The 17,158-nt window shown below is 46.6% G+C and overlaps 1 protein-coding gene across 1 annotated transcript in view; it reads left to right on the forward strand.

Moving 5' to 3' along the window:
• LOC144768739 (dnaJ homolog subfamily A member 4-like) overlaps positions 1-12,259 on the forward strand; it is a 29,718-nt gene extending 17,459 nt beyond the window's left edge. The window contains exons 5-8 of the mRNA XM_078652623.1: positions 2,505-2,732; positions 4,144-4,374; positions 9,710-9,810; positions 11,822-12,259. Coding sequence (XP_078508749.1) covers positions 2,505-2,732; positions 4,144-4,374; positions 9,710-9,810; positions 11,822-12,043 — 782 coding nt within the window. The 3' untranslated portion in view covers positions 12,044-12,259. The remainder of the gene's footprint in view (positions 1-2,504; positions 2,733-4,143; positions 4,375-9,709; positions 9,811-11,821) is intronic.
• Positions 12,260-17,158: the final 4,899 nt, after the last annotated feature.

Below are 17,158 nucleotides of genomic sequence, written 5' to 3' on the forward strand. Positions count from 1 at the left end.
CGTCTTGTTTCAACATCCTGCGCATGCTACGTAAGATCTTCCGGTGGATCCCCACCGAGACCAGGAAGACGGTCACCCAGGCCCTCGTCACCAGCCGTCTGGACTACGGCAACGCCCTCTACGCCGGAACCACCGCCAAGCTCCAGAAGAGACTCCAGCGAATCCAGAACGCCTCAGCAAGACTCATCCTCGACATCCCCAGACGAAGCCACATCTCCAGACACCTGAGAGACCTGCACTGGCTCCCGGTCAACAAGAGAATCACCTTTCGCCTCCTCACCCACGCACACAAAGCCTTGCACAACCAAGGCCCAAGTTACCTCAACAGCCGCCTCAACTTCTACGCTCCCACACGCCACCTTCGATCGACCAGCCACGCCCTCGCCGCCGTCCCCCCGCATCCGAAGAGCCACAACAGGAGGAAGATCCTTCTCCCACCTGGCCGCCAAGACTTGGAACTCCCTCCCTACCCACCTCCGCCTGACCCAAGACCACCTCGCCTTCAGGAAGCAGCTCAAGACCTGGCTGTTCGAGCAGGTGCGGACCCCCCCCCCCCCCCCCCCCCCCCAAGCGCCTTGAGACCCTCCGGGTGAGTAGTGCGTTATACAAATGCTATGATTGATTGATTATGTCAGACCCTCCACCACAATCTTTAAACCTTGAATGTTATTATGGATTACAATTTTAGGAGGGTATAGATGCTTCCACACTATAAAGTAAAGTCCACATTTGTAAAGCGCACAATCACCCGTAAGGGTCTCTAGGCGCTGGGGGCCGTCGGGAAGATTAAGCGAGCTATTGCCCAGAGTCACATGGTGCTGGGCTAACCTGCCGCCGGAGCCGGGGATCGAACCGTGGTCCCCAGATTCCAGCGTCAGTCGGAAAGGACTGACCAGCCCCAACACTGACCTCAGCAAGGCAGTGCTTAATTTGTAAAAAGAAATATAAAAATAAGTTCAAGGGCTCTCGTTAGAAGACCACTGCAGCTTGCACTACCCATTGACCCTGCCAGCACTGCTAATAACAGTACCAACACAACTACCAACCACCATACGCTAACAAATGTGACAATTCACATTTTTCAGGCCCCCAAAGTTATAAAAATGGCTTGGGTGGCAGAGATCAATCCTTTTTAATGTAGTTTGATTTAATAAACTGTTATGCTCATCTCTAAATTGGATGCAGTGCCATCATGTGGCAGACTGTCATAAGTGCCGGAATTCGCCATTAAATACTGGTGCCGAGCACTGGAAACTACAGGCTCAAATTAAGTATGGGGGCAATAGCTGTGTTAGAGGAAGGGTGTGGATGTATTCTTCTGATTGAATGCCCAGGGGTTTCTGCTGCCCCATTAAACTTTTAATGCCAAAAGCACGCAGGATTCCACCTCTTCAATCTGAATTCCATCCCAGTTTACCAATCGATCAGTAAGATTTTCTTTTTTTTAAACCACTTTCTCAAGACTGATCAATGTAGCGATCCAGTCGCTTAATAGCCGTCCCAAATCAATTTTGGACAGTCTAGATAAACATCTGAAAGGCAGACTAGAGACTGATCACAGGATTGAGCCCCCTCATCTCTAGAAAATGACATTGGAAAGCCCTGTGTATCCATTTACAATGCATTCACTCCATCAGTGGAGTGAATGGTGGACAAATGTTTGCTACTCTATTCTGCGTTAAGGACTATAAGTGAGGATCCTACGATGCAGAAGGAATGTCCATTGTAATTCCAGTTCTCCATCACATAAATCCTCACTGAAGTCACAAAGGTTGGCATGCTTCTTAATTTGCTTGGGGTGCATGCTTCTGCAGGACTCCCAAGACTGAACATTGTGATCTGACCCAAAGCACCAGAGATAGAGGTCATGGGGAAGGTCCATGAAAAACACTTGCCCTTCGTAGTCCCTATGGGGTTTTAACCCTGAACATTTGGGCGATGACATACCGGTCCTGCACCGTAGAATTTGTAAATAGATGAAAAGAAGGTGTGGAGAAGCCCTTGGTAGAGCGAAGTGTTGGATCTGCATCAATGGTGCAGAAAAAATGGAACTGACGTCAGGGCTCCCGAGGGGGAGAGGCTTTTTAGGATATAGCTATCATTGCACTGCTTTTATAAAAGTACAGTGGGACTTCCATCTCGATGAGAGGCATGCGAGTCTATGAAAGTGCCAATACTGGAGTAAGTATAGATCCCTCATAGCAAATACTAGTATAGTACAATCTGTATAACAATGTACTAAACTATTCAAAGTCTTAACCAAAGATATTCTTTGAAGCTGCCTGACCACTAAGCATAGTCCCCATTAGGGTCCTCTTCTAATGAGTAATACCTAGTAAATGTGTGGTTGAGAAGGGTGACCGTTCCTCTTTCAAGTTAGATGAGCTTTTTTGTCTACCAGGTAATATTGTGACTGTGTCCAACTGTGTGCATAGCCGAGATTTTAAACTTGCCTTGGAATCTTTTGTTCAAAGATTCATATGAATTAAACTTTGTTTCCATAGGGCGAGGAGGGAAGAAAGGAGCCGTAGAGAAGTGCACTGTTTGCAAAGGTCGAGGAATTGAGGTTCACATCCAGCAACTTGGACCAGGCATGGTGCAGCAAATTCAGACCATGTGTTCAGAGTGTCGGGGCCAAGGGGAACGCATTAACCCAAAGGACCGGTGCAAAACCTGTAATGGGAGGAAGGTTAACCGGGAAAAAAAGATCCTTGAAGTCCACATAGATAAAGGTATTTTTACTTGGTCCATATAGTGTTTTATTTTTTATTTTTATTTACTGTTACCTATGTTGGTTTCTTCTGTATCTAAAGATCTTCTTTGAGAGTGCACCAATGAAGAAGCAAAACAAACATGAAGCAAAAGCCAAATTATGCAAAATGCAACAGGTTCAGGGATGGCTACTCAACTTGTCCTGCCTTTTGTTTCAAGATATGTGTGTTCCAACACTGGCTTTTTTTTTACCCGTAATAATCGAATCTTGTTAACACAATAACACTTAATTTAACAGTATCTAAATATATCTGTGGTTACCAAAAGAAATGATCAGAAACAAATGTTAAGGCTGTTCCAAGTATAAAGTAAATTACTCTTTTAGGTAAGTGACACATCCATTCCAAGACTGCCTGCGTTGCCTTTCACCCATGCCCCACCACCCACTCAGTACCTACACTACCACCACATTTTCTTGTAAACGTGACTAGGAGGCATTCTGTGTAAAAACATGGGGTGGGTAGTGTCCTTTTTGGCAAAGATGAGAACAAATGGTGTAAAACCCACACGTTTTCATAGCACCTGCACAAGTTGAGGTGTCCCAGACACTCACACAAACGCCCCATTATTGGACTTATTGGGTTGATAAATTGTCCAATAAAATGCAGGTTCCACTGCATGTTCAGGACCCTATACCATACATCACTTTATTTGCTCATTTCTGAGTAAAATGGAATGTGGGGGAAATGCTGGGTCTCAACTGTTTATGATTAGCAAACGTGAATATAATTCCCTGGCTAATGATTGTGAATATTGCAGTAAAGTGGTAAAATGTGGACTTTTACTATCCGAAGAGCATAACCAACTTCTTTAGTTAATTGGTCTAGCCTTAAAATTACATTGGTGACTGAGCCATATTGTGTTATAGAGTTTAAAACAATGGTCTTAAATCCAATGTTTGTCTTAAAATTGTCACTATAGGTAAAGTAGAGGGCTAAAGTGCAGGGCTCTGGCTAGCTGAGAAGTCGATCTGAGGGAGAGGTGTCACCTAGGTTACCCACAAAATCAACTAAAACTTAGATTTCTAAGCACTATAAGTGCACCACCTCTTGGTTACATTTGTGGATGTCTTTCTATGCCAAAAGGACTGCGAATAAGCTATCTGATGTACTTGGTGCAGTGTCAAGTTCACTATGGGACGCATTCAGGTATCAGTTGGAATTCTTTAGTAGCCCCACCAATCATCCGTCAGTACTGGATTTTACTCCTGTTGGAACAGAATGTAATTACAGGGGTACAGAACAGTAACTTCTTGGCTGATAAAGGATATCTCTTGCACTGAATCTGTTCTGAATGTGTTTTTGTGGAAGTGGGATGAATCCCTACCTGCTAAGTAGTGTATTTATTTTGATGGTCTTTGATCTTCTTTAGGTATGAAAGATGGCCAGCGCATAACCTTCCATGGTGAAGGAGATCAAGAGCCTGGTCTGGAAGCTGGGGATGTCATAATTGTTTTGGATCAACAAGACCACCATTGTTTCAGGCGACAGGAAGATAACTTAATAATGAAAATGGATATTGAACTTGTTGAAGCTCTGTGTGGATGTAAAAGGACAATACAGACGATGGATAATCGCACGCTTGTGATCACTTCAAGGCAAGGTAGGATTACTGATTTGCATCCATTCCCCTGATTAACGAGATGGCCATTTCTTTTCATGCAACACTTTGCAGTGCTTTAGTATTATTGTGCCAATAGGTTTGGGTAATTTGTATCGGAATAAGGTAGTTGCAAGGTAATTTGTAAACTCCATGATCTGATAAGAGACTATTAGTTATACATTCCTTACTTTTTGAATTTCCCCCAGGCGTTAGTTCGGATCCAGAGATGTTATTTCTTCAACAGTAAGTACCCCTGTGCGTCGTTAGGTGCCGTCGGTCGCCTCCGTTTCTGTCGGCGTCGTGAGACCTATGTAGATGCAGCCCATGCCCGCTGACGCCAGTTGTTTCTTTTTCCATGGCAGCCGTTGTCCTGAAGTGGCAGTCATGACTAATCCACTAACGGAGGTGCTTCAGCCTGCGGCTTCCACTTCCAAACTCCTCATGCCGTTCAGTTAAGCCCTTACTGATGTCCTACTGGCACTTGGTCCAAGCCCAGCATAGGGGCTCCTGTGGACTGGACAATTGCCCACCGCCCGCTCCGGGTGACCCACTGTTCCTGATGCAACATCCCTTCCCTGAGAGCTTGGTGGTCCAAGCCTCATCTTCAAAGGGAACATTCCCTTTTGCTTCCCCCAGATAGGAAATTCAAGAAGCAGGATCATCTTGAAAGAATATGTTTTCTTCCTCAAAGCTTGGCATTGCGGTCCATGAATACTGCTTGCCTCTTAGGCCTATACTCCCATACCGTCTGGGATACGGTCACACAGGTGTTGCCTCCGTGCCCTGTGAAGGCCCAGGCCGTTGCAGATGGGAGAGACTCAGCCAAAATCATGATACGTTGTGGACTGGAAACCACTGACTAACTTGACAGAGCAATTGCCTCGTTGGTAGCACTCAGACGCTACGCATGGTTGAGGACTTCTGGCTTCTCAGGGGATGTTCAATCAACCTTGATGGACATGCACTTTGATGGCACGCGCCTATATGGCGACCAAGCAGACTTGACGCTTGAGCGCTTTAAGGATTCTCAAGCTACGGCCAGATCCTTGGTCCTCACGGCTGCAACCTGTCCACCTCAGTCTGCAGCTCATCCCTTTCGTGGATAGGGAAGGTGCTCTGCCACGTCCTACTCACCCACCTATACAAGCAAGCTGTCCAGCCTCTGCATGGCCACAGACGTGGGACACAGCTTCATCGTGGGCCAGGGGGATAGCAGGCGGGCCAGGCCCCCCTGCACTGCCTTCCCAACACTGCTTCCTAACCTTCCTGTTAAGTTTCAGGCCCATCATCGGCCAGTTGGAGACCGGATTCACCATCACCTCCTCCACTGGCAGTCCATGACTTGGACTGGTGGGTTCTGCAAATAGTCATCCCCCCTTCGAGACTACTACTCCCTCCATGCCACCTTCTTACAATCGCATGTCTGAGGAATATTTGGCATTTCTCCGCAAGTAAGTATCGGCTCTCTTGGCCGAGGGAGCCATAGAGAGGGTCCATGTGCCAGAAGTAGGTTGTGGTTGTCATTTCCGGTACTTTCTGAAAAAAACGCACAATGTCAACCGTATTGCACGTTGTAGTTTCCAAGGTGGCAATCACTTGGCAAAGCATTTTGTCGCAGGTGGAGCTTTGGCCTCCTGTGTGCCTTTTCGCATGTACCACTTCTGCCCAGAGTGCTCAAGATGATCAAGCATGGCCGGGCTCAAATTATTCTTGTAGCTCTGGATTGGGCAGGCATAGTCTGGTACTCCGACCTACTGAGCATGGCCATCGACCCTCCAATTACACTGTCCCTTCGGGAGGATCTTTTGTCGCAGCAGCAGGGGATGTTTCTTCACCAGAACCCGTCCAACCTCCACGTCCTTGCATGGAGATTAAGCCGCAGCAGTTGACGGCTTTCGACCTTCCGCCGGAAGTCTGGAATTTTATCTTGGCAGCCAGGCGTCCCTCCACTAATAAGGTACATGCCTATTGATGGAACAAATTTGTGACATTGTGCACAACAAAGTCTGTTGATTTTCCCCCCCCCCCCCCTTTCTGACCCTCATTCTGAGGTTTTCTTGTGTATATACTCTCTTTGGCCGAGCAGGAATCTGCCTTGGGTACTCTTAAAGGATATCTTGCAGCAATCTCTACCTTTGTACACCTTCTAGATCAGCCTTCCTTATTTAAGTCTCTCATTGTTTCTAGGTTCTTTAAGGGCCTTACACATTTGTGTTCGAGGCATGTGGGCTGCTGAATTCATATCTATTGCATAGATCACCGCCTAGTGTTGGGTCCGAATGGTTGCACATTGTTGTCCTGGAAGAGTCTTCGAAGTATCACGAGATAGGTGGCTCCTCCCCTGGACTACAGTGCGCATGGGCATCGACTCCATCCCCAGATTGTTTTTTTCCGCCATTGGGTTCGGATGCATATTTGATCACTCAAGTTCGGAATCAATAGAAACTCTCTTTTTGGCCCAAAGGCCTTTCCTATCGTCGGTATTGTCTTCCGATCGGTGCCCATTTCTGTTTCAGCTCAGTTCCCGAGTCGGACATCCAGAGGAGTCGCGTGGCTCTTCAGTGCTCGAGGCCCGGTCGACGCTACAGGCCTTCTTCGACGAACCATCATGGAACGGAGCCCGTTCAAAAGGTGCCCCGTGTGCAACTCGAAGTATCCTCACATCGACGTCCACCCGGTGTGCAATAAGTGCCTGTCGCCGGATCACGATTAAGCCAACTGTATGGCTTGTTCTCGTTTCCGCTCCAAGAAGACAATTCGACTTCGGCGCGCCGCGTGCCAGGAGGCCCAGCAGACGGCACCTGACCCGGTGAACATTTTCGATACCGAGGGAGAAGAGGCAGACGAGCAGGAAGATCAAGAGCCGATTTCTACTCCAGCGGCAGAGATCGACTCCAACTACGACGCAGACGTAGAAATGCTCGATGCTGAAGAAATCGTCGACGAGGTAGGAGACGACGATGAGGCCTATGGGGCCACGGAAGATAGCTCAAGCGAGGAGCTATGCCCCGTTGAAACAATATGTACGGCTCAGGTCGAGGGATCGCCACATGGCCTTACCCAAGATCTTGCACCGAGTTCCACAGTTTCGCCTCCGGGCCCGGCTACGGACACTTCTAAAGAGCCACAACTGGTGAAATCGAAAGAGAAAGCTTCGGTGTCTACACAACCGAAAGTGCTAGAGGCGCCGTCGAAACCAAAAGTGCGTGTCGCCTTGGTCGGCTCCAAGTCTTCAGACCTGTCTGTGCAGACAAAGCCAAAAAAGGTTATCGACCCGGTGAAGTCGCTCAAGGGTGTCGAGCCGAAGACTGGGACACCAAAAGCACTTGTCAAAGTCGTCGACCCGAAGACTTCGGCGCCGAGGGCCGTCGACACAGACAAAGGACTCAGAGCTACGAAAGTTGTCGATCCTGCGCGTCGGCCGGACAAGGCCAAAAGTACTACAACCCTCGAGTCCGCACCTGGTGGTGGCTCGAAGGCACCTGTCGAGTCGACGCAGCCGTCCGCCTCCTTCACGAAGCAGGTGTCTGCATCATTAAAACGCATTAAGGACAAAGCTTCCGCTGCCGATCCGAAGGATACTTCCACGCCGAAGCCTGCCACAAAACCGCACAAGTCGACAGCGCCCATTCAGTTTACACTGCCGCCGAAAGTGGTGCCGAAGGCATTCGCGCCGAAGACGGTCGTCGAGGCGTCCATGAAGGTGTCCACGGGGCCGAAGCTGCGGTTGTGGGCACAAAGCATCGACAACCCCTGCTGGAGGAGCAGTCTGAACAATTCATCGTGCAATCATCCGGACCCAACACTAGGCGGTGATCTATGCAATAGATATGAATGTCAGCAGCCCTACATGCCAAGAACAGATGCATACTGGTAGTAGCATATTCGTTCCTCCGTCTCCCTTCATAATGCCCCAATGGTATTTGAATTTGGTTTTAACCGTTCTTGTGTGCTCCCTTCAGGCCCCTTCACAATTGTCCTCTCAGGCTACTGACCCTAAATACTGTTCTCATTATTGCCATCACCTCTGCTTGTAGGGTTAGCGAGCTTCAGGCTCTGTTTTCAAAGCCTCCTCTTCTCCCTGTCCATCCAAATAAAGTGGTGCTTCGAACAAAAGCTTAGTTCTTCCTAAAGTGATCACTCCCTTTCATGTGGGACAATTCATCACTTTGCCCACCTTTTCCCACCCTGCATCCCTCTGAGGAGGAGAGACTCCACCATCGGGACCCAAAACATGTGTTGTCTTTTTACCTTGATCGCATTAAAGACTTACGGGTGTATGATCAACTCTTCATTGGCTAAGTAGGTGCCAAGAAAGGTCGGGCTGTTAAAAAACAAACGATTTTGATTGGTTGTCCTCTGCATTAAAATATGCTATGGCGAATAGAAAAACCTCCTATTGGGTTGGTTGGTTGCTAACTCAGCTATAATAACAGCGGCAACCACTGCGTTAGCAGGCAGAGTCCCACTCCTTGACATCTGTTAGGTGGCAACGTGGGCATCCCTGCACATGTTTACCAGACACTACTGCCTGGACAGTCCAGTCCAGAGGGACGTATACTTTGCCAGTTCGGTACCCCCGGGTTTCCGCATGTGATCTTGGTTTGCAGACCCTCCTCCGGGGTTGTTATTGCTGGGGTATCTATTCAAAAGGTAAGATAACTATAACTAATATACAAGTTACCTTCATTAACCATGTATCTGGTAGATACATATTAATTGTTGATTCCTTACCCCATCCTCCCTGTGAACTGATTTCTAGGGATAGGGACTTCTCTACAGGGCCCTAGATTTGATGCACCAGTGGGCAGTGTCTTTCATGGCTATGCGCTTCTGGTGTGGAAAGTCGTGTTAGGAAACTGACGTCAGCGCGCATAGGTGAGGTTTATATAGGTCCAGTGATGTCATTACGGCGCCCATGACGGCGGACACAGAGCCACCCGACGACACATAGGGGTACTGCTGAAGAAAAAGTCTCCGTTACCGAAGGTGAGTAACTTGTTCTTTTCAAAGTCCATTAAGTTTTTAACACTTTTTCAGAATTAGTCCTCCAGCAGAAAGCTCTCCATGCGCTAGTCATTATATTTAAATATTGTCTAGACTGGACAACTGAGAATAGTTTTGGATATTAACACTCTGCTAATATGGATCTATTCAAGAGGGATTAGCCACTTTAAAACAATCTAAGGATGGATAGTCTCTCACCAGAAAGCTAGCAAGATCCTTGCTGAGATCCCAAAGCTCACTTAACAGATTTGCTTGAAATATCTCTTACTGCAAGGGCTTTAAGTATTATTTTTCTTTCCTTTTTTTTGTCATTTGATTTTTCTACCAGGGGAAGTAATAAAGCATGGCAATTTGAAGTCTGTGTTTAATGAAGGCATGCCCATCTACAGGGATCCTTTCCAGAGGGGAATTTTAATCATACAGTTCATGGTACGTAAGCGTAAGTCTTATGCTCGCTTTAGTGTTGTATTTCGTTTTCTGTTAAATTGTCCCATCTGTCCAGATATTAGAGCTTTATTAAAAGCAACTGATTAGGAAAATGCATACAGAAAAGATCTATATGGGGAAAAGTTACATGCTGTTGTTAAGTGTGGCTTTATGTTAATGGTTGAATAATGCTATTAAAGGCTTGTGATATTCTATAAAACAAGAGAAGAGACTCACCAGAACTACTAGTTGGCTTTGTCGGTCTTTAATAGATACTAACGTTTTTATTTCACGTTTAGCTTTAAGGTGGCATTAAAGATACCTTTTTTTTCAAACGGCAAAATGTTTATTTAAAATAAGGTGGCCCTAGTTGAGCGAAGTGGCATTTCAAAATGTTTGCAGGCCCTTTAGTTTGAAGCGAAAACTGCTCTAGTTTAAAATGCACTTTTGGAAGTGCATACACTTTTATGCAGAGTCTGAAGTCATGCTCACAAGACCTACAAGAGGAATTAACACCTCAAACGTGGTGTGTGTGTGTGAGTACCAATACCTCTCCAACTCTCGGACCATAGTGTTGCTGATTAAGGACAATGCTTTTCAGGAGCTTCTTGCTGGAGGCACTACCAAGTTAATTGTTCATTACAGCCACAAGCTAAATACAGAGTATATGAAACTTAGATTTCAGTGTTGATAGTTTTTGGTTGTGAAAACAAACAATAAAGCCACTCGTGCTCCTCCAGACAAAGTAAAGAAGTGGCTTAAAGATTAAAGATGTGTGGAAGATAGCATTGGCCTTAAAACGCACAAATTCTACTGCATGGCTTGAGTAATGTGATTTTTTCCTTTTGTTAAACCGCTGAGACTCTAGACTCCTATGAAGTCCGGAGTTCCTGCAATTCATAATCAAAGGCATGTATAGGTAAAATCAACTTATTAGTGCATCACTATTTGCAAGATAATATTTGAGACTGGATAGTGTTTTGCCTGTTCTTGAGATTGTGCGGTTGCTGTGGCTGACGGAAGCGAGATAAGCCCCAGAAAGTCCCAAACTACTTTTTTCCAAAAATAGACTTTTTGCCCTAAAAAGGGTGATGCACTTACTTGCATTAAAAATTGACAGCATAGGAAAAGAGTATTAAAACACTGCAGGGCGGGAATCGCTACCGCCATCTATGCATTGTATCCCTACTGGTAACCTCTTGCAGCAACACCAGCAAAGGAGGCCATACCTTAATCTAGCTCGCTGTGTGTAGTGTGGGTGAGATGGGCACTTCCAGCATCATCTAAACAGACCTTTAAAAGTCCTCAAAATACCATGACACACTGGTGCTAGTTATTGGGATGACTTGCTCAAGGGATGGAAGATGATTGCCTGCGCATCTAAATATCATCCACAACAGCCTTTATCCAACATTCTTTTTTTCCCCCTAGGTTCACATGAATGATTTATTTCTTCCATGTTCTAGCATGGAGTTGGTGCTAGCATAAATTACATTAAATAGTATTTACATTAAAACAGTGCATGGAGTGATAAAAAGTTATAATGATCTAATCTGACTTACTAGGGGTAGTGCTTCTCATATAACAAAATAAACTTTTTGGAAGAGACTATATTACATAACAGACTATATTACGTAACATTGGCTGCACCGTGTACATACCAAATATTTTTTAAAATAGGCTCATAAACGGGCTCTTACAGCCAAGGAAGACAGTTTGCCCTGCTGTCCCTTTTAATTTGTTGGCTTACCCACTTCTAATAACACCCAAACCTATAGACCTCAACAACCTGTGCCATGCATTGCATGTTGGATACAAAAAGTGGTTAGATCATATTTCAGATAACTTAAATATTTAATTCACTGGGAATTAACTTAAGCAAGGGCTATCCCAAATATTGTGGTTCAGTTTGCAATGTTTGAAAAATGCTGCCTGCCTCTTATTTCTTAATATGTGATTTTCACCATTCCGCCTTACACCTTGATAATTTTCCTAATTATCTGCATTTCAACAGGTTCATTTCCCTGAGAACTTCTGGCTTCCCTTAGGAAAACTACAGCTATTGGAATCACTTCTTCCCCCAAGACAGGAGATGATGATCACAGATGATGCAGAAGAGGTGGATCTAACAGAATACAATCCGAATGAAAGGCGCTATGGCAACAGCAATAATGTGTATGAAGAGGAAGATGGGCACGACGGACCTAGAGGAGGGGTGCAATGTCAAACATCCTAATGACACTTCAAGCGAACTCAAAGAGACTATGCATTAACCCATTTAAAGTTTTGTTTTTTTATGCAATTGTGAGATTGTAATTATTTGTATGTATGCAGATGTATATTAATATTTTTCTTTGTTCTGGGACCTAAATTAAGTGCGATGTTAAAATGAGAGTGAAACTTAAGTGAGACGCTTCTTTTTCACTGAATAAATTGTAAATATTTATTGCAATTCGAGATGTAATTTTATTGGTACCTTTAGCCGGGCTTTTTATAACCGTATGTTTCCCTCTCAGATTTGTATAACTCGGTGTGCTCATGCAAAGCAGGAGAAGAGCTGTTGGGAATTCTTGATAGTAAAGTATGTATCTCCACCGGACATTCGACTAACACACTGTACACTATGTGTGCCCAGTGAGGTGGAAAGACTTGGTTTCAATTTCACCAAAGTCCAATTCTCAGATGTACTGGGTTTTTCTCCAATATTGAGGTGTCTTTCATAGATTCACATGCTTGAATCATTCCCCGTCGTTAAAGTGGAGTCCCGCGGTACATAAAATAGCAAAATAGCCAGAAGGTATATATAGTTAGGACCTAGCTACCATAGGAAATCCGCAACATTCTGGAGAACCAGGCCTTCTCTTCCAGGGGATCCTCATCAATAGTCATAAGCACTGAATATTCCCGCCCATGTGCGGGACCCCGGAAACAATATAAAAATATATATGTAAAAAACACATATATCTCTCTCTCCACATATATGTATGTACATATATCATTTTTCTCACACCAATGCAGCTCCACAACTGAGGCTAAAACTATGTAAACACATATACATGCACTGCAATTAGTAAGGAAACAAAAAACACATTAGGTCAAATAACCCTTGAACTTTGTGTTTTAATGAGTAAAACCATTCATAAATCCTGAAAATTGCTTATAAATAGACATTGTTAGCCCTCAGGCTGCATTGTAAAACAATAGCATAGAAAATGAAACCATTTTCAACCAAAAACTGGCACCGTGCCTTTAAGGCAGCCATGACACCAGGCTTCCCATCATGCCTCAGGGGTGACAGTTCGGTCAGTTGTTCTTTCCGGCTCCTTCAGTCAGGACCCTGGTGAAACAGCTCCCTTTCTTTTTGGCTTTCTGTCAAAAAATATTTTAGTTAATCTACAATTTTTTCTTTCACTCGACGTCTTTTAGACCTAGGGTGCTACTACTACCTTTTTTAGGCTTAAAGGTTTTTTTTCTGTCAAAATGCCTTCCCTCTTTGACAAATGCCCTTCATGTGGAAGGAAGATGGCCAAGACTGACACTCATTCAGTGTGTATCCTGTGCCTACCAGACTCTCATTCTTCAAAAACCTGTGAACACTGCCAATGTTTTAACATCCAGAACTCTCAAAGACCGAGAGAGAATTCGAGTTTATGGACTTTCTGAGAGAGGAAGATCTCCCAAGAAGCAGAAAAGTCAGAAGGCGCGGTCGACGTCGAAAGAAGCCCCGACTTGTTCACCTTCGGCGTCGGGATCGGCGTCGAAGAAGCAGTCGGCGACGAAGAGGTCTTCAGCGTCTACATCCAAGGTACCTCCGCTACAGACAGCGTCGAGGGATAGGTCACCGTCGAAGCAGAAGAGCTCGACGGCGAGCCAACTGACGTCGAAGCAGCATCGTCATGCTGTGATGTCGAGGCATTCTCCGTCGACGCCTGGCCACCGGCGTTCGGCGTCGAGACAACCTCCGACGACTAGTCGTGGTCATTCGGCGTCGAGGGAACCTATGCCGACACATCGTCGAAGCAGCCCACGTCGACGCCCTGTCAATGGCGTTTGACTTCGAGGCAGCCTCCGTCGCATTCAGACAAACTGCATTCGACCTCGAGGCACCCTCCGTCGCCAACAGAGCACCGGCGATCGGCGTCGAGCAGGCATCCTTCATCGGTGAGACGCTCTATGGCGAAGGACAGTCGTCGACACGAGGTCGGCATCGAGGAGATTACGGTCGACATCGAGAGAGCGTCTATCTGCTCGGCGCTCGGTGTCGAAACAGCCACCGTCGACGGATCAGTGGAGATCCAGGGAGCGGGGCGATTCGCAGCCAGTGAACATCTCTCCTTCAAGATCGCAGGAGAGGTAGCCTTTGGGGCAGGTGATGCAGGAGATGGAGAGTGAACCATTGGACCAGTCTCAAGTCCTAAGGTCTCCACTGGGTTCCCCAGGATCAGCATCGGCTGCGGAGGTGGAACAATCTCCATTACAGGACCCTCCTGCCAAGAGAAAGAGGGTTTCAGAAGAGAGGTCGGTCGAGGTCTTCCTCTAGACGGTATCTAGTGAGCCTATCTTCATCCTCCTCGGCATCTCAAAGTGGCAGATCCTCGGATGGGGAAGACAGCGATTCGGATAGGGAGAGGTCAAAGTCCCCTGCAAGGTCGCAGCAGGATCAAGCTGATCAGCCTCCTCCACGGTCACGTTTGCCAGCGAAGGGTCGCACCCAAAAGTCTCCTCCTGTTCGTCTTTCCCCAAGGTGGTATAGACCTCTTCACCACTGGGCCAAGGACAAGGAGACGGCAGATCGGTTTGGGGCGTATCGAGATCAAGCCTCCTGCCGCAAAGAACGGTCTTGTTCTAGAGGACATTCAAGTAAAAGAAGATCTAGTCACAGAGAGTGATCTCGTTCTAGAACGCGCTCAACTAGAAGAAGATCTAGGTCCAGGTGGACTTGTAGCTCTTCAAGTTCACCAAGGACCTGATCTCACAGGAATTACTCTCCGACCCTAACAAACAGTCCACGCTCGAGAATATCTCCAACTGAGGATATTTTCTCGTTCAAAGACATCTTGGGAAGGGGAGCCCTGAAGTTAGGAGTGCCTATGACAGCTCCGCAGATCAAGACGACGGTCATCTTCGAAACCCTGCAGCACAGAACGGCACCCAAACCCTTATTGCCGTTGGTCCCGGGTATAATGGATCCAGTGAATGAAGTCTCCCTGACTCCGGCGACGGTGAAGTCAGTCCCAGCGAGGATTCTCAAGAAATATCGTCCTCCTGAAGAGGATCCTCTGTTCCTCAAGTCCGATACCCCGCCAGATTCAGTAATCATTGCGGCGGCTAGAAAATCCAATCCACGGTACCGCCGGATAAGGACAGCAAGGTACAAGACTCATGGGGGAGAAGAGTTTGTAACACCTCAGCTTCTTTCCTCAAGGTCTCCAATGCGGAAGCTCTGCTGGGCAGCTATGATAGATCTCTGTGGGACTCGCTTCAGAGGTTTTCTGAAAAACTTCCTCAGGAAGATAGAAAGGACTTTAATGAGGAGGTTCTGATGGAGGGCGGTCAAGTCTCCAATCAGATTATAGGAGCGGCGTCAGATGGAGCAACGCTGGCTGCGCATGGAATCACAGCGAGGAGATCCTCATGGTTGCGCCTTACAGCATTGAAACCCGAGGCTCAAGCCAGAATACTAAATCTTCCTTTTTCAGGCATATCTCTCTTTGGGGCGAGTGCTGATGAGGAGATGTAACAGATGAAAATGGAGTTAGACACCCTTAAAGCTGTGGGGCTTGAAAAGAAGAAGGAATTCCGGAAGAAGTTCCGTTCTGACAACAAATACTCTTCGAAGCAGAGGGTTCAAACCCCTCACTGGCAGAAGGGCCAGAATCAGCAAGGCCAAAAAAAAATGGCAATATAAAGGCAAGCGCAATTCCAAAGGAAATGGAAATCCGCGCCAAGACAACAACTTCAATAAGCCTCAGCAGAAGCAATGAGTCTTCACTTCCCCCAGCGCCGTTGTCCACTCCAGTGGGGGGAAGCATTGCACATCACAGGACAGAGTGGCAGGCCATTACGAAAGACCAATGGGTGTTGTCTACGCTGCAGAGTGGGTACTGTCTTCGTTTCCATCGTCTACCTCCACCCGTTCTTCCGATGTCAAGGTCAAGCCACCAGCTACAAATGTTAAAGAAAGAAGTAGCGACACTCCTCGAGAAATCAGCCATCGAGAGGGTGCCGGTGGCTCAAAGGGGGAAAGGAGTATACTCTAGATATTTTCTGGTCAGAAAAAAGGGCCGAAAGGCGGAATACAGGCCTATTCTGGACTTGAGAACACTCAATCTACATGTAGGAAAAGAAAAGTTTTGCATGTTGGCGCTTCACCAAATATATCCACATCTCAGGAAAGGGGGATTGGATATGTTCGGTGGACCTTCAAGATGCGTATTTTCATGTCCCGATACGGCCCGATCACAGGAGATTCCTTCGATTTCGGGTGGGGACCTTCCACTACCAGTTCAAAGTCCTTCCGTTTGGGTTGAAGTCGGCCCCCAGGGTGTTCACGAAGTGTGTCACAGTGGTGGCGGCGGCAGCTCTACGCCGCAGGGGAGTCTTCGTATACCCATACTTAGATGATTGGCTGTTGAAAGGTCCAACTCCAGACAATGTAAGGAATCAATTCCAGACATGCATAGAACTTTGTCAGCATCTAGGCCTGCATGTCAACTACAGCAAGTCTGTCTCCCAACCCACTCAGAAGATTCACTTCCTAGGAGCTCTGCTAGACTCCGAGGTAGTAAAAGTGTTTCCTTCGGAGGAGAGACAGTTTTCGATAGCGCTCAAGTGCCAGCAAGTACTTCGCCACAGCACTCAGAAAGTGCGAAAGATAGCCTCCCTCTTAGGGTCGATGGCTTCCTGCATATTCTTAGTACCGAACACCAGACTTCGGATGCGTCCTCTTCAGCAGGATCTGGTGGACAAATGGGACCAGCAATCAGATCGCTGGGACGATCAGATCACTTTGTCGGAGGTAGCTCGATCTTCCATCCTGTGGTGGACAAAGAAGCAGAATATGCAAGTGGGAGTTCTCTTCCAAACCTCCTCCTACTCAAACGATCATCACAGACGCGTCGTTGCAAGGCTGGGGGGCGCACATGGGGCCTCTTCAGGTGCAGGGTCTGTGGTCGTCCAAAGAAAGCACCTACCACATCAACTTGCTGGAATTGAGAGCAGTCCACCTGGCTCTCAAAGCGTTCCTTCCCTCACTTCAGGAGGAAGTGGTTCTATTACAAACAGACAACACCACCACGATGTACTATTTGAAAAAGCAGGGAGGAACCCGCTCAAGGACTCTATCACTGGA

The sequence above is a fragment of the Lissotriton helveticus genome, chromosome 7 (genome assembly GCF_964261635.1).
Source record: "Lissotriton helveticus chromosome 7, aLisHel1.1, whole genome shotgun sequence".
Taxonomy (NCBI): Eukaryota; Metazoa; Chordata; class Amphibia; order Caudata; family Salamandridae; genus Lissotriton; species Lissotriton helveticus.